This window comes from Oncorhynchus gorbuscha, linkage group LG26, assembly GCF_021184085.1.
Source record: "Oncorhynchus gorbuscha isolate QuinsamMale2020 ecotype Even-year linkage group LG26, OgorEven_v1.0, whole genome shotgun sequence".
Classification (NCBI taxonomy): Eukaryota; Metazoa; Chordata; class Actinopteri; order Salmoniformes; family Salmonidae; genus Oncorhynchus; species Oncorhynchus gorbuscha.
In genome coordinates, this window is record NC_060198.1 from 16,353,420 (window position 1) to 16,371,615 (window position 18,196).

An 18,196-nucleotide genomic window follows, 5' to 3' on the forward strand; every position below is an offset into this window, starting at 1 on the left:
AAAAAGCTTGGCTCACACAAACAATGCTCTTTCCTCAAGAAATATAAAGTTTACTCAGATGCAAATATAACTCAGTCCTGCACAACTCACTTGATAAATCCAGCAGTCAACAAACTAGGCGTCAGCGTGAATTTCCCTTCCATTAACAAAAGCCTTGGCTCCCGCAAAGTATGCACGTTTCCCTTCCTTCCTTGCTCTCTCAATCATCCGCCACAGACGATTCCGAGCTTCTTTGTCAAATGCTGTCAGATCCCCCTTGAACCTCAGGTGGTTGTTTTTCTTTAAATAGTCATTTTTCTTTGCACTTTTCCATGTCATATCCCTCGCTGTCCTGGAGATGAATCTCATGATCATTGGTCGTGGTGTCTGGTTGTTTTCCCCATCTCTCAGCCTACCCAGGCGGTGCACTAAATCCAGAGAACCTGCAACAACATTTCGCTCCTCCTCCGGGACTATTGCCCTGCAAATGTCCTTCACTCATGCTTTGATGTTCTCGTCAGATTTTTTCTGCTATTCCATAAATTCGAAGATTCCATCTCCGACCATACCGGTCATTCTCGTTTACTTTTGGCTCCATTTCAGTGAGTTTCTTCTCCTGCTTTGCAACCTGAATGTTCAATGTTGCGTTCTGCTGCTTCAGAGTTTTTACTTCCTCAGCATTGAAATCAATCGATTTCTTCAGGTTAACGATGCTTGTAGTGTTCTTTTACATCATGATATCATCTGCGCTCCCTTTGATGTTAGCCGTGAGGATGCGGACGATGCTGTCCTGTAGCTGGCTCAGTGATGGTTCACTTCTCAGCTTCTTTGGAAGTTGCTCCTTGGTTGGGGTATTCGGGTATGAATCACATTCACCCCCTTTTTTACAAGTTTCAACAATGCCTCTTTTCTCCTTGGAAGTTTCAACATCCATTATCTCAGCAACAGTTTGGTCATATCCTGATTACATGCTACTAGCTATGAAGACGTTAGCAGGCTAACTTAACTAAACACGCTGAAACTTTTCGATAGCTAGCTTGTTCGTTGGAAATCGTCAAACATATAATATTCAATGGTATGATTAATTACAACATTATTCAAAATAGCTACAGTGTATGGCTAGATATAAAAGATATTTAAAAAACGAATTGCACCTGCAGCCTAAAACTATAAACTGTGAGAAAACCCTAAAATTGTTCCTCCGCTAGAAATTTCACCCCTTCTCATGCCACCATCCTGAGCCCCCCTCAAACGGATGCTGGTGGTGGAGCCTCGCTCCAGACAGGAGCGTCATCCTCTTTTTACAGATCCGCAGGGATCATCAGCGAGATTCAGCCGCGGGACGTTTTTTTGTTGAAGTTTGGTGGCCAAAACATAATTAAAAATAATTTGTAGACTGCAAATTGACCGCAAGAAGCCCCAACAGATATAATATTTGACAAAAAAATAGAATAATTTCAAACCTTGCTTGTGATCAAGGCTCTCTATTATGTGTGGTAATTTGGGAACATAATTCCACTTTTTTTTGTTACCAGGTGAATTGACTGAGAACACGTTCTCATTTACAACAACGACCTGGGAATAGTTACAGGAGAGAGGAATGAGCCAATTGTAAACTGGGGATGATTAGGTGACCGTGATGGTATGAGGGACAGCTTGGGAATTTAGCCGGGAAAACGGGGTTAACATCCCTACTCTTACAATAAGTGCCAAGGCATCTTTAATGACCTCAGAGTCAGGACACCAGTTTAACGTTCCATTTGAAAGACGGCACCCTACACAGGGCAGTGTCCCCAATCACTGACCAGGACCAACCCTGCTTAGCTTCAGAAGCAAGCCAGCAGTGGGATGCAGGGTGGTATACTGCTGGCAAATTAAATCAACTGGAGCTGATTTACTGGTGTTTTTAGTATTGTATGTCCAACAATGAAAAACATTTAAATTCGTTAATATAAAAAAATGGTAATATAAATAATATAATATAAATCGGGACGCGGGCCGCCAGTTGGGGAGCCCTGAGTATGGGCTAGCTAGCAGAAGGCAAGTGATGGAGAGAAGGCCAGCCTCAGTTGGACCGATTGCGTTAGCTACCCATACTGAGCCCATATGTATGTGTATTTATTCATTTTCAGGCGTACAACTTTAAGTCCGTTATATTCTTACAGCGTGGGTTAGCGTTAGCTAGTTCATTCTCGTGATGGATGCGCAAATATCAGGCGGGACCGGTGTTGGTACAACCGCTAACGTTAGATCAAATTTGCCTAACGTTAGATCAAATTTGCAAGGACCCAGTTCAGGTAACGGGAGAAGGATGACGTCCAAAAAAACGCGTTCAAAAAAGGGGAAAAGAAGAAAGAGACGGAGGAGTAAAAAGACGAAGACCAACAAAACACCACCATATTTACCACCGGAGGTAACTTGACTAACGTTAGCTACTGTATGTAGCTAGCTGCAGCTTGCTATCAAGTTCATGTTAGTCGGCTAGCTAGCGATATTATCCAATGCTAGGCTAGCCAGAGCCTAGCTTTTTACAAATTCGGACATTATTTTAGCTAGCTTCTGGCAGATGCTGTCGTCTGAGCTTTTTCCATGGTAAGAAAACTTTTTGGCCATACATGACGTTGTTATAAGCAGGGGATGGGCATATGTGTTTGTTTGTTGACAACAACAACAGCTGGCGTTCTCACATTACAATGTTGTGTCGACGAGCTGCAAGAGAGCAGCTTGACAGCTCCATGTTGTTGTAGATGTAAAATACTCTAGTGATAGCTTGCTGTGGTGTGGGTAGTTTTTATTCAGAAGTACATTAGTCAACAGGGGTGTGTGCTTGTCTGTCAAAATACAGTATAGACACACCTTTTCAAAACATGTCCTTCCCTCTGTTTCTCTCAGGCGGAAGAAGGAAACATTGAATATAAGGTACTAGTATACATTTCTTTATTTTTGCATGCCATCTTCCCTTTCACCTGTAGCTAGTAATCAAAAGTCAAAACACATCCATGTATATGCATGCACTCTCTCAAACACGTGGTTCACTTGTTGGACACTTCTTGGTGGTGAAGTGCTGTCCCGTGCTCTAACTTCACTGCAGCTGAAGTTGGTGAACCCCACACAATACCGATTTGAACACCTGGCCACCCAGCTAAAATGGCGTCTTCAAGAGGGACGGGGCGAGGCAGTGTATCAGATTGGGGTGGAAGACAATGGTCTGCTTGTCGGACTGTCAGAGGGAGACATGAGAGCCTCACTGAAGACCCTACGGAGGATGGCAGAGAAGTATGTCACTACCTCATATGCAAATGTCACCAAAGGCACAATCTGGGGTATTTTCTTCTGCTTAATGGTCATTTCAATTATACCCATTGATTCTTTAAGAAACTAGTTTATAAATGTCTAATTTGACAGTTTGCCATTGTTACTGTATTTAACAGGTGATAAATGTGATATCTTTGCCTCGTCAGGGTTGGTGCTGACATCACACTTCTACGGGAAAGAGAGGTGGATTACGACTCAGACAGAAACTGCCGGAAAATCTCAGAGGTTCTTGTCCGAAAAGTTCCAGACGACCAACAGGTGGGATAAACAGCACCTTGTCTTATTTAAGGGACAGTTCTAACACTCCTGGCTCCTTGCACATATGCAACGCTCCCCGGAGTCTGTGGTTCAAATCACTTCTCACTGTCTCCTTCTCACCTATCTCCCATTCTTTATTTTCTGTCTATCAATTAAGCATTAAAATGCGAAAGAAGAGTGACTTGTTTTGCACTCAATTATATAAATGGTCAATGGTAAGCTGTACATACAATGAAGGATTTCTGCCACGCCGATCTGCTGTAATTTCACTGCTGTGTCTCTTGTGTGTGTATGAGAGCAGTTCTTGGACCTGCGTGTGGCGGTACTGGGAAACGTGGACTCAGGGAAGTCCACGCTGTTGGGCGTGCTGACTCAAGGCGAGCTGGACAACGGGCGAGGCCGGGCACGCCTCAACCTCTTCAGACACCTTCATGAGATCCAAACAGGCAGGACATCAAGCATCAGCTTTGAGATTTTGGGCTTCAATAGCAAAGGGGAGGTGGGTAACTGCGTCTTATAGGTGACAAGATACAGAAGGAAGGATAAACATGCATGAGTTTCCCCTCCTTTGAGCAAGGACGTAAAAAAATGTATTCCTCAAAAACACAGACAAAAAAGTAATAACACAATAAACTGTGTAACAGCACACAAATGTTTTGAACATCTTCCATTTGTTACTAAGGCCAGACAAAATTGATTCACTGTTTAACGGATTTTCCCCCTAGAAAAGTGAGGTGAGCGAGCAACATTTTTTTTATTTAAAAAAAAATATTATCATTAGGTGGATAAGGAATAACAGTACTTTACCACATTGTCCTAGGCTATACGGACATGGACAATAGGCAAAATATTCAATTTCAGACTAATTGTCATGGCTGACTAGGTGTGTAGGTAGGAATCAGGTGCAGAGAGTTCCAGGGGGAAAATGCACTTTATTCCGGCACCGAAAATGGTAATGCCCAAAACACCGGGCGCAAACGCTGACCAACCCAAACACAGGGTAAACACGGTCTGGAGCACAACAACACTTATGACACAAACGTAAACACAAAAATAATCCCGCACAACAAAGGGCGGGTTCCACAATCTTAAATGGGGAAACAAATCAAGAAACACAAATCAGAAACAGGTGCAACTCATAAGACAAAACTAACAGAAAAGGGAAAAGGGAACAGTGGCGGCTAGTAGGCCGGTGACGAAAACCGCTGAGCGCCGCCCGAACAGGCGGGGGAGCCAACTTCGGCAGGAGTCGTGACACTGATTTTCAGATTATTATTATTATTAATACACATATTAACATTAATGAACATTATTCACATAGGATGTATAATGGAATGCAATATTCTATCATATTCAAAAAATAAAATAATATATGAATGTTTTTATCTACTTAATTGTATAGCCTAACAAATTCAAGAATGATTGACAATAAATCATTGTAATCAAATTAAAATGTTGATGCATAATAATGAGTTCATTACCTGAATGCATCTCTAGCCTTGACATTAACAGAATATTCATACAAATATGATTAGGCCAAACAAGTTAGGTCTGCCAAATTAATGTAGCATTGGGAAAAAAATACATAAATCCAGCCATCCAGCTTTAATCATCAAAAAAGAAAAAATTGGTTTATAACATGCACAATTAGAAGCATCAATCTATATAGAGCAAGCGTGACTAAATTCGAGCCCAGTAACTTTTCTCACCGCATCCTCCTTCGATCGTCTCATCTGGCTGCCACAAAAAGCCCCCACCTGCTGATCTGCACGAAATGTGTGTGTGCCACTGGCGATGTACTTTGCTGGACATGCTAGTTGTCCTCGGCGGCGGGTCATCACTTCAAATGCATTCCGTTGTGGTGTTATCGGTTGGCCTACTGCTACTGGTAATACCAGTAGTTATGAATTTCAAATCACCATACAGCTGACAAACTTTGATTTCATCAATCATTTTGACTTAAATTTGGTTGTCCAAAATACTATTGGCTTGCACTGCGTCTTTACTGATGAATGCCCTGATCTCTGGCCAGAAATGAAACATCTGCACATCGCCTGCAGGTGCGAGCGTGTGTGTTTCACTGTCCAATCCGAGGCTCGAACATGACCCGAGCGCGTGATTTGAGGCTGTTTGGTCTGTTGGGCATCAACTTAGGAAAGCCTCAAGGGAGAGCGGACAGTGCATTATAAACAAATAGCCGCATATATTGGACAAAGAATAACACATCTGAATTTATTTATTTTTTTGGTGTGGAGAAAAGTGAGGCGGAGTAATTCAACTTTGCCTGGCCTAACCCATAAAAACAGTGTAACAACACACAAATTAATTGAACTTCCTCTCATGTGGCTTTTGAAGGTGGTGAACTACAGTGACTCCCGTACAGCCGAGGAGATTTGCGAGAGCTCTTCTAAGATGATCACCTTCATTGACCTGGCCGGCCACCACAAGTACCTGAAAACCACCATTTTTGGCCTCACCAGCTACTGCCCAGACTTCGCCATGCTGGTGGTCAGCGCCAACACAGGCATAGGTAAGCCCGATCATATAACTATAATAACTGTGTAGTTTGTGCGGGCCTTGTTAACTTCTACAAGATTTGTTTGGTCCAGCAAGCTATGAAAAGTGATGTGCGTTTAACTACTTATGTGACCACTGACTAGGGTTACAAAGTGGGCGTTAATTGCAAATGAGGTCATTGTTGATTAGATGTTTTTCCATTAATCTCCTCCTGAACCACATGGTCTATTGACAAGAAATTAATGGACACCATTTTTACTCAAGTATAAATTACCAAAGTTTCCTTAGATTTTCCAAAATAATCAGTAAATTACCAACATTTCTGAAGTCTGGTTACTTTGGTAAATTACTGGGAGTTTTATGACCCTACCACTGACCCAACCAGATAATATTTTCTCCCTCTTAGCTGGCACCACCCGCGAGCACCTGGGCCTGGCCATGGCACTAAAGGTGCCCATCTTTATCGTGGTCAGCAAGGTGGACTTGTGTGCCAAAGGAACAGTGGAGCGCACAGTACGCCAGCTGGAGCATGTCCTCAAGCTTCCCGGCTGTAACAAAGTGCCGATGGTGGTGGCCAGCCCAGACGACGCCGTCACAGCCGCCCAGCAGTTCGCTCAGTCCTCCAGGTATCTGCTGAAAAGGAGAAAAGACCTAGAAGGAAACTGGAATTGAGATTCACAACCCAATATACACCACATAGGCCTTTAGTTCAGGGTGACTAGAAAGGAATTGACTTAGCAAGCGGCAACGTTGTTTGTATTGGTGGGGGAAAAAATCAATACAGTTACATATTTTTATATTTATATTGTATCGTTTTGACAATATCGCAATATTATTTTTGCGATAGCTGCACCAAAACTCCAGTATGTTTCCTTCATAGCTTGTTCTCCATCTTTTTAAATAGGGAGCCAATTTTTTTTTTCTACACTTTGATTTCCATGACTGATCAAAACTTGTTTTCTCATGGCTCTCGCTTGTCCCTCTACAGCAGATATATGGTGAGCAATATGTTTGGAACATCGAATCACAATAAAATTGCTGTATCGAATCGCAATACATATAGAATTGTGAGAATTGCAAAACATATCGTATCAGCGCCAAAGTATCATGATAGTATTGTATCGTGAGGTCCCTGTCAATTCCCAGCCCTAGTTATTTGACCTAAGTCTCATTTAAATATCAAGGGACAAACTAACTTAGTGGGCAGAATTTGGCATGGGACATCATAATAACAATTTCCCAGGTGTAACTAATTTTATGGAAGTCAGATAACCAGGTGAGAAGTTTTTTTTTAGACTTTTGAGCAACCATATAAAAATAGGTCTATCTGGTTGTTATTTGGTTATCTGACCAAATAACATCCAAAATATGACATCTTTATGATTTGATGTATCGGATGTCTCCTCAACCAGAAAACCAGTTGACATCCAGAGAATGACGTTACGATCACCCAAGCCAATTTCTTTACACAAAATGACACAATTACGACAACTTTTTTGACGTTATGCATAGGTTATATTCTGGTCGTAAAAGTCACCTCATGCCCACTTTCGCTACGTGTATAGTCTGTGCTTGAGTGTTCAACCCTGGTGTGTCCCTCACGTTGTCTCTTTGTGCCGTAGCATCACGCCCATCTTCACCCTGTCCAGCGTGTCTGGAGAGAGTCTGGCCCTGCTTAAGGTCTTCTTCAACATCCTGCCTCCTCTCAGCAACAGCAAGGAGCAGGAGGAGCTCATGCAGCAACTCACTGAGTTCCAGGTACTACACCTGCGTATGCACACACACACACACACCCAGACACATTAACGTATACAATTATTGTGTGAATTATGTGTGTGCATGGACACTGTGTGTGTCCATGCACACTCACAACTAACACAATAATACACATACACACGTTTGTGCAGAAACAACAAATATATCACACACTTACACACACTCTTTACAAACACACCACACCCATCCAAACGCATACATGCACACACATAACAAAACATTCACCCACACGTGCATTGCACACATACGAGATGTGAACATGCACTTTCACACATTCATATTCACGCCCAATATTCTGTATCAATGCTAGCAAAATATACCTCCTCATTCCTCTGCTTGTGAATATAGGTAGATGAGATCTATACCGTGCCAGATGTGGGGACAGTGGTGGGAGGAACTCTCTACAGGTCAGTTGGCCATATGTCATGTTGATACTCATGAATGGAATGATAATGGATTTATTTAGCACTGATTGTTCACCCAAATTACAAAATTACATATTGGTCTCCTTACCCTGTAAGCTGTCTATGGACAAGGTCTGACAGCAATCCTGCTTTAGTTTAGTTTCCCTAGCACTGTTTTCAAGTGCTAATGTTTTAGCATTTGTGGCACAAATCCCATTTAAGTCATGTTACCGATGTTATAATTTTTCGGGCGTCATGTTCACATCTATAGGTGACTTTGTTGAGCTTTTTTTTAAGATCATACCAGAGGATTTGCTCAGTTAAGCTTTTAGCAAATCAAAAAACAATAGAAGTCAATGTACTGCAAACTGTGTAACCCTGAATTGCTGCTAAAAATAATTTCCCCCGGAGAGTTCCCACTTTGACATATCATAATGTTTTTCCTCCCGTTGACCCGCGGACAGTGGGGTGTGTCGCGAGGGGGAGAGGCTGGTGGTTGGCCCTACAGACGAGGGCCGTTTCCTGAGGCTGAAGGTGGGCAGCATCCATAGGAACCGCTCGGCATGCAGGGTGCTGAGAGCCGGCCAAGCCGCCACACTGGCCCTCGGCAACTTTGACCGCTCGCTGCTCCGCAAGGTCAGAGGGTTCAGCCACAACACAACCGCACTGCATGTGAATTCTCATGATATTTATCTATAAGATACTGTACTTTCCTCCCCATTTTCTATGTTCTGCCAATCACATCCCTTAATATGACTGAACATTGCAGGGTCACAATTGGAAACAGGATGACTGCACAAACTGCTCATGGTTATGATACTCTCATCTGTCCTATGTTTTGTGTGTTACATGTGAAACCTCAAGTATAGGTAGGAGGTCTGTGTAGCCAACTATGTTTTTTTTGTGTTTTTTTTGAAGCACTCCAGACAAGAAGTTCCCTCATGGGAAATATAAATCTCTTCTAGAAATAAAGTAATTCTAAAATTGATAGCTATCAGTGAAAAAAACTATTTTTGTCCTTGAACACTCATAACACAATATAATACATTTAAACTCAGTTTTTCACAATTTAATCCTAGTAAAAATTCTCTGTCTTAGGTCAGTTAGGATCACCACTTCATTTTAAGAATGTGAAATGTCAGAATTATAGTAGAGAGAATTATTTATTTCAGCTTTTGTTTCTTTCATCACATTCCCAGTGGGTCAGAAGTTTACATACACTCAATTGGTTTTTGGTAGCATTGCCTTTAAATGGTTTAACTTGGGTCAAACATTTCAGGTAGCCTTCCACAAGCTTCCCACAATAGGGTTGGGTGAATTTTGGCCCATTTCTCCTGACAGAGCTGGTGTAACTGAGTCAGGTTTGTAGGCCTCTTTGCTCGCACATGCTTTTTCAGTTCTGCCCACAAATTTTGTATGGGATTGAGGTCAGGGCTTTGTGATGGCCACTCTAATACCTTGATTTTGTTGTCCTTAAGCTATTTTGCCACAACTTTGGAAGTATACTTGGGGTCATTGTCCATTTGGAAGACCAAGCTTTAACTTCCTGACTGATGCCTTGAGATGTTGCTTCAATATATTCACATAATTTTCCTGACTCATGATGCAAGTGAACCAGTCCCTCCTGCAGCACAGCACCCCCACAACATGATGCTGCCACCCCTGTGCTTCACTGTTAGGATGGTGTTCTCCGGCTTGCAAGCCTCACCCATTTTCCTCCCAATATAACGATGCTAATTTTGGCCAAACAGTTCTATTTTTGTTTCATCAGACCAGAGAAAATCTTTGTCCCCATGTGCAGTTGCAAACCATAGTGTGGCTTTTTTATGACGGTTTTGGAGCAGTAACTTATTCCTTGCTGAGCGGCCTTTCAGGTTATGTCGATATAGGACTCGTTTTACTGTGGATATTGATACTTTTGTATCTGTTTCCTCCATTATCTTCACAAGATCCTTTGCTGTTGTTTTGGGATTGATTTGCACTTTTCGCATCAAAGTATGTTCATCTCTATGAGACAGAACGCATCTCCTTCCTGAGTGGTATGACAGCTGCGTGGTCCCATGGTGTTTATACTTGCATACTGTTGTTTGTACAGATGAACGTGGTACCTTCGGGCATTTGGTAATTGCTCCCAAGGATGAACTAGACTTGTGGAGGTCTCCGATTTGAGGTTTTGGATGATTTCTTTAGATTTTCCCATGATGTCATGCAAAGAGGCACTGAGTTTGTAGGTAGGCCTTGAAATACATCCACAGGTACACCTCCAATTGACTCAAATGATGTCAATTAGCCTATCAGAAGCTTCTAAAGCCATGACATCATTTTCTGGAATTTTCCAAGCTGTTTTAAGGCACAGTCGATTTGTAAACTTGTATGTAAACTTCTGACCCACTGGAATTGTGATGCAGTGAATTTGAAGTGAAATAATCTGTCTGTAAACAATTGTTGAAAAAATTACTTGTGTCATGCACAAAGTAGATGTACTAACCGACTTGCCAAAACTATAGTTTGTAAACAAGAAATTTGTGGAGTGGTTGAAAAACAAGTTTTAATGACTCCAAACTAAGTGTATGTAAATTTCAGACTTCAACTGTACATGCACAAACAACTCACAAATCATATGCAGTCAAAATGTATTATACTGTTGTTATAAAACCAGTCCCACAATGGTTGTTCCTTTCCCATCTCCCAAAGTACTTATTGGTGCGTGTGTGTTGAATAGGGTATGGTGATGGTCAGCCCGAAGATGAACCCCACCATCTGCTGGCAGTTTGAGGCGGCCATCGTCCTTCTCTTCCACGCCAAAACATTCCGTCGGGGCTTCCAAGTGACTGTGCACGTGGGGAACGTAAGACAGACGGCTACCGTGGAGTGCCTGCATGGAAAAGTTAGTAATAATAATTATAAACTGGGTAGTTAGAGTCCTGAATGCTGATTGACTGAAAGCCCTGGTATATCAGACCAAACTACTTGTTTACTGTTCTAATTACCTCGGTAACCTATTTATAATAACAGTAAGGCACCTCAGGGGTTTGTGGTATATGGCCAATATACCAAAGCTAAGGGCTGTATCAAATCAAATGTATTTATATAGCCCTTCGTACATCAGCTGATACAGAAACCCAGCCTAAAACCCCAAACAGCAAGCAATGCAGGTGTAGAAGCACGGTGGCTAGGAAAAACTCCCTAAAAAGGCCAAAACCTAGGAAGAAACCTTGAGAGGAACCAGGCTATGTGGGGTGGCCAGTCCTCTTCTGGCTGTGCCGGGTGGAGATGATAACAGAACATGGCCAAGATGTTCAAATGTTCATAAATGACCAGCATGGTCAAATAATAATAATCACAGGCAGAACAGTTGAAACTGGAGCAGCAGCACGGCCAGGTGGACTGGGGACAGCAAGGAGTCATCATGCCAGGTAGTCCTGAGGCATGGTCCTAGGGCTCAGGTCCTCCGAGAGAGAAAGAGAGATTTAGAGAGAGCATACTTAAATTCACACAGGACACCTGATAGGCCAGGAGAAGTACTCCAGATATAACAAACTGACCCTAAACTACTGCTGCATAAATACTGGAGGCTGAGACAGGAGGGGTCAGGAGACACTGTGTTGCGTCGTGCCCAAGAACAGCCCTTGATTTACTGGCCATATACCACACCCCCAAGGGCCTTATTGCTTAAGTATACACTGCCTCAATATGGGCCGCGTTCAGTAGGACACAACTTTGTGCAATGTTCATATAGAAATGTTATTATATAGAACAAACATGCCTCTCTGTCATGTAGAGAAAGAGGAATCAGGTCAGCTCTATCCATGACATTGCTATCTGCAACGTTCCACAACGTCTGCCTACTGATTGTGGCCCTGCCGATTTATGCGTCAACACGAACCGTTTTGTGTCCCCTTCCCTGTTTTCACCACCAGGAGGAGCTGCGCACAGGAGAGAGGGCTGTGGTCTGCTTTCGCTTCATTAAACACCCCGAGTACCTCCGCATGGGCGCCAAGCTGCTCTTCAGGGAGGGCGTGACCAAGGGCATCGGCCATGTCACCAGCCTCCTGCCTGACTCACATGACCAGAACCAGATCCATGACCAGAACCAGAACCAGAGGGAGATAGAGAAATAGAGAGGAGGAGAAAGGGGGAAGGAGAAGAAATGATAAGCTCTCCTAAACATGTATCCCCCTCTCTCAGTAAGTTTGTGTGAACTGCCGGCGCCGGACGTCATCCCAGTAGATTGTATTGAACCACACACTAGTATTTTAATCCCCATTTGTGTGTATCTAAGTGTGTCTGTACTGTACTTTCCACATCTGCCCTTCGTGCCATGTAGAGATGTGAAGCCCTATTGAAACACTTGATATTTCTCAGTGGTGGATTCTGGAACGAATGCTTTGATGAGTGTGGGTAGAGGCAAAGGTCGGTATCTTAAATCAAAGTCTGGTGACCTCGTCGAAGGCAGGCTAAGCTTTCATCTAATCTGCTGTGGGTTGCTTGAAGGAACCATTCCCTTCCCTCTCTTGGTCATTTCATAACAGATACAATAGATCAAATGCCTGCTCTCCCTGTTTTACTATACTGGACAATGTGGAACGTACTCAGCATACCCATCCGTTGGAGGTTTAAAGGGATAGTTGGCTTTTTAAAAGTATTAGGTCATTGTCGACTTACCTAAGGCAGGATTTCCCAAACTCGGTCCTGGGCCCCACTCCCCTTGGTGCAAGTTTTGATTTTTGCCCTATTTTATTTTATTTTATTTCACCTTTATTTAACCAGGTAGGCTAGTTGAGAGGTTAGCTGCTCAGATAGCTGATGTTTGAAGTTGGTGAGGGAGATAAAAGTCTCCAACTTCAGCGATTTTTGCAATTCGTTCCAGTCACAGGCAGCAGAGTACTGGAACGAAAGGCGGTCGAATGAGGTGTTGGCTTTAGGGATGATCGGTGAGATACACCTGCTGGAGCGTGTGCTACGGATGGGTGTTGCCATCGTGACCAGTGAACTGAGATAAGGCGGAGCTTTACCTAGTATGGCCTTGTAGATGACCTGGAGCCAGTGGGTCTGGCGACGAATATGTAGCGAGGGCCAGCCAACTAGAGCATACAAGTCGCAGTGGTGGGTAGTATAAGGTGCTTTAGTGACAAAACGGATGGCGCTGTGATAAACTGCATCCAGTTTGCTGAGTAGAGTGTTGGAAGCGATTTTGTAGATGACATCGCCGAAGTCGAGGATCGGTAGGATAGTCAGTTTGACTAGGGTAAGCTTGGCAGCGTGAGTGAAGGAGGCTTTGTTGCGGAATAGAAAGCCGACTCTTGATTTGATTTTCGATTGGAGATGTTTGATATGGGTCTGGAAGGAGAGTTTGCAGTCTAGCCAGACACCTAGGTACTTATAGGTGTCCACATATTCAAGGTCGGAACCATCCAGTGTGGTGATGCTAGTCGGGCATGCGGGTGCAGGCAGCGATTGGTTGAAAAGCATGCATTTGGTTTTACTAGCGTTTAAGAGCAGTTGGAGGCCACGGAAGGAGTGTTGTATGGCATTGAGGCTCGTTTGGAGGTTAGATAGCACAGTGTCCAATGACGGGCCGAAAGTATATAGAATGGTGTCGTCTGCGTAGAGGTGGATCAGGGAATTGCCCGCAGCAAGACCTACATCATTGATATATACAGAGAAAAGAGTCGGCCCGAGAATTGAACCCTGTGGCACCCCCATAGAGACTGCCAGAGGACCGGACAGCATGCCCTCCGATTTGACACACTGAACTCTGTCTGCAAAGTAATTGGTGAACCAGGCAAGGCAGTCATCCGAAAAACCGAGGCTACTGAGTCTGCCGATAAGAATCTGGTGATTGACAGAGTCGAAAGCCTTGGCAAGGTCGATGAAGACGGCTGCACAGTACTGTCTTTTATCGATGGCGGTTATGATGTCGTTCAGTACCTTGAGTGTGGCTGAGGTGCACCCGTGACCGGCTCGGAAACCAGATTGCATAGCGGAGAAGGTACGGTGGGATTCGAGATGGTCAGTGACCTGTTTGTTGACTTGGCTTTCGAAGACCTTAGATAGGCAGGGCAGAATGGATATAGGTCTGTAACAGTTTGGGTCCAGGGTGTCTCTCCCCCTTTGAAGAGGGGGATGACTGCAGCAGCTTTCCCAATCCTTGGGGATCTCAGACGATATGAAAGAGAGGTTGAACAGGCTGGTAATAGGGGTTGCGACAATGGCCCTAGCAATACATTACATTTACATTTAAGTCCTTTAGCAGACGCTCTTATCCAGAGCGACTTACAAATTGGTGCATTCACCTTATGACATCCAGTGGGACAGTCACTTAACAATAGTGCATCTAAAACTTAGGGGGGGTTGGGGTGAGAGGGATTACTTAACCTATCCTAGGTATTCCTTAAAGAGGTGGGGTTTCAGGTGTCTCCGGAAGGTGGTGATTGACTCCGCTGTCCTGGCGTCGTGAGGGAGTTTGTTCCACCATTGGGGGGCCAGGGCAGCGAGCAGTTTTGACTGGGCTGAGCGGGAGCTGTACTTCCTCAGTGGTAGGGAGGCGAGCAGGCCAGAGGTGGATGAACGCAGTGCCCTTGTTTGGGTGTAGGGCCTGATCAGAGCCTGGAGGTACTGAGGTGCCGTTCCCCTCACAGCTCCGTAGGCAAGCACCATGGTCTTGTAGCGGATGCGAGCTTCAACTGGAAGCCAGTGGAGAGAACGGAGGAGCGGGGTGACGTGAGAGAACTTGGGAAGGTTGAACACCAGACGGGCTGCGGCGTTCTGGATGAGTTGAAGGGGTTTAATGGCACAGGCAGGGAGCCCAGCCAACAGCGAGTTGCAGTAATCCAGACGGGAGATGACAAGTGCCTGGATTAGGACCTGCGCCGCTTCCTGTGTGAGGCAGGGTCGTACTCTGCGGATGTTGTAGAGCATGAACCTACAGGAACGGGCCACCGCCTTGATGTTAGTTGAGAACGACAGGGTGTTGTCCAGGATCACGTCAAGGTTCTTGGCGCTCTGGGAGGAGGACACAATGGAGTTGTCAACCGTGATGGCGAGATCATGGAACGGGCAGTCCTTCCCCGGGAGGAAGAGCAGCTCCGTCTTGCCGAGGTTCAGCTTGAGGTGGTGATCCGTCATCCACACTGATATGTCTGCCAGACATGCAGAGATGCGATTCGCCACCTGGTCATCAGAAGGGGGAAAGGAGAAGATTAATTGTGTGTCGTCTGCATAGCAATGATACCAACTCACCTTCAAGCTTTGATCATTTGAATCAGCTGTGTAGTGTTAGGGCAAAAAACAAAGCGTGTACCCAGGGGCGGCCCCAGGACCTGAGTTTGGGAAACCCTGACCTAAGGCGTTGTCGTTTTTAAGTTTGTTAGCTTGTTATTTACCAACATCCAGAATGGCTAGCATGTAGCAATGCTAGTGTAAACAGGTTGTATCAGTTAGCATTGCTTTCAAAAGCATGAGCAAAGCAGGGGAGTTGACCAGTGGTGGTCCTGCGACACAGCTTTTTTCTCATGGTAGCGACACCGCTTTTGAAACCCTGTTATAATGTTAACCCAATTGAACCCAATGCTACAGGTTAGCAATGGGTAACCTACACAGGTTTAAACTATTTATACTGTGTCATAGCTTCAGGCTCATCTGTGTACAAGGGAGCTTCGTGCAGCTAGATACCCATGTGGAATCTGCATGCTTAATAGGGACTTGTGAAAATCTTGTCAGACAAAATGGACTCCTAAATTACAAATATTTCTTGAACTCTTGACTTTATCCCTTATCCTTCACGGGGTTGTGTGCAATTATAACTAAAGCATTGAATGTACTGTACCTGAACTTCTAAATACCATATTGAAGCACTAAAATTGTAGTGGGAGTTGTCGATTTTGCACTTTGTATTTTTTTTTTTATAGCTTCTGCATGTTTGTGTGTATGCCAGATGTTACCGAATCTAGTCCGGGAGAGCTTTAAGGTGTGCAGTAGTGAAACACTGGATTCAATTTATCATGGTGTTGATGCATATTGAGGTCTTGGTGACCAGATGTATGCTGTTTATTCAAGTATCAGCTGATCTTTACAGTATCTTAAATGTTTACTGTCAGAGGAAATATACACATTTAGTACAGAAAGCATGCAGAGCACTTTTCTTTTAGATTATATATTACAAGTATTATTAGCTTCTATTCGTTTGAGACAAGTGGCAAGTTTGCAGTATGTGTATGTATTGCATCAAGGTTGTGTAAATATTAAACATGTTTTATCATGACATCCATAGAAACATCAAAAGACAATCTTGTTGCCTATTTGTATTGACTTTTTAAAAGCTGAACTTATTTGGCTTGATGGTCAACACCGATTGTTCACAGAACACATTTCATGTGAATTTTGCAGTTTAGCTGAGAGCAAAGTCTTTGAAATGTCACTGGTTTAAATTACTCAATGCCATTAATAAAATGTGTTTACACTTATAATGGCTTTCATGAATAGGCTAAACATGTATATATAGTTAAGGGTCTATATACTATTCATATGACTATTTCATCATTTACATTGAAATGAGGTATTTCAAATCATTTATAAAGGATTAAAACGTATTTATAATGGCTTAATCATGAAAGTTATGTATAACCCAAAAAAATGCTGGTAAAATTCTGTCTGGTCCATGTGCAGGGCTGCCCAACCTTGTTCCTGGAGAGCTACCCTCTTGTACGTTTTTCGCTCCAACCGCAGTTGTAAACTGACCCAATTCAGCTTATCAACCACCTAATTGTTATAAATAGGATGGGCTAGATTATGGTTGGCGCAAAAACCTACAGGACGATACCTTTCCACGAACAACGTTGAGCATCTCTTTAAGATATGAAGGTTTGGAATGAGGAGGTGATGTTGAGCAATGCCGTTGAAGCTTGTGCATTCAACATTATTAGCACAGCATGCCAGGCTACATACAGTACTTAAACACACACACACAAAATGTTCTACAAAAACATTGGAAAAGAACCATTGATAGGAAAACTGAAAGTAACAACATTACATAGCTTCAAATCTAGGTGGAACTACAGTGTCTTTAGAAAGTGTTCACACCCCTCAACCTTTTTCCACATTGTTGTGTTACAGCTTGAATTTAAAATGGATTAAAGCAGATTGTGTCACGGGTCTAGACACAAATGAATTAAAAATTAAAAGCTGAAATGTCTTGAGTCAGTAAGTATTCAACCCCTTTTTTTGCTTAACAAGTCACATTAGATGCATGGACTCACTATGTGCAATAGTGTTTAACATGATTTTTGAATGACTCTCATCTCTGTACCCCAAAAATACAATCATCTGCAAGGTACCTCAGTCGAGCAGTGAATTTAAACACAGATTCAACCACAAAGACCAGGGAGGATTTCCAATGCCTCACAAAGAATGCCCATGATCTTGGTAACATACATTGAATGTCCCTTTGCGCATGGTTAAGTTATTGCACTTTGGATGGTGTATCAATACATCCAGTCACTACAAAAGGTTCAGGCGTCCTTCCTAACTCAGTTGACGGAGAGGAAGGAAACTGCTCAGAGACTTCACCATGAGGTCAACGGTGACTTTAAAACAGTTCGAGTTTAATGGCTGTGATAGGAGAAACTGAGGATGGTTCAACAACATTAGTTACTTCACAATACTAACCTAAATGACAGAGTGAAAAAAAGAAAGCCTGTACAGAAAGAAATATTCCAAAACATGCATCCTGTTTGCAATAAGGCACTAAACTAAAACTGCAAAAAATTGTGGCAAACAAATTAACTTTATGTCCTGAATATTGTTAGGTTTGAGGGAAATGCAACACAACATATCACTGAGTACCACTCTTCATATTTTCAAGCATGGTGGTGGCTGCATCATGTTATGGGCATGCTTGTCACCGGCAAAGACTAGGGAGTTTTTTTGGGATAAAATAAAACAGAATA

General features: G+C 43.2%; 1 protein-coding gene across 1 annotated transcript; it reads left to right on the forward strand.

The window, feature by feature from the left end:
* The first annotated feature begins 1,772 nt into the window (after positions 1-1,772).
* Positions 1,773-13,088, forward strand: LOC124015888 (GTP-binding protein 2-like). The gene is made up of 12 exons (XM_046331370.1): positions 1,773-2,392; positions 2,872-2,898; positions 3,071-3,255; positions 3,441-3,552; positions 3,854-4,051; positions 5,908-6,082; positions 6,476-6,695; positions 7,692-7,827; positions 8,194-8,252; positions 8,714-8,885; positions 10,972-11,136; positions 12,170-13,088. The coding sequence occupies exons 1-12, from the start codon at positions 2,177-2,179 to the stop codon at positions 12,368-12,370; spliced, it is 1,866 nt and encodes a 621-aa protein (XP_046187326.1). The 5' UTR covers positions 1,773-2,176; the 3' UTR covers positions 12,371-13,088.
* The last annotated feature ends 5,108 nt before the right edge of the window (positions 13,089-18,196 follow it).

Coding starts and splice junctions, on each gene's coding strand:
- LOC124015888 (XM_046331370.1), top strand. CDS start 2,177: ATGGATGCGCAAATATCAGGCGGGACCGGTGTTGGTACAACCGCTAAC. Junction 7,828..8,193: donor AGCAACTCACTGAGTTCCAG/GTACTACACCTG, acceptor TTGTGAATATAG/GTAGATGAGATCTATACCGT. Junction 8,253..8,713: donor GTGGGAGGAACTCTCTACAG/GTCAGTTGGCCA, acceptor ACCCGCGGACAG/TGGGGTGTGTCGCGAGGGGG.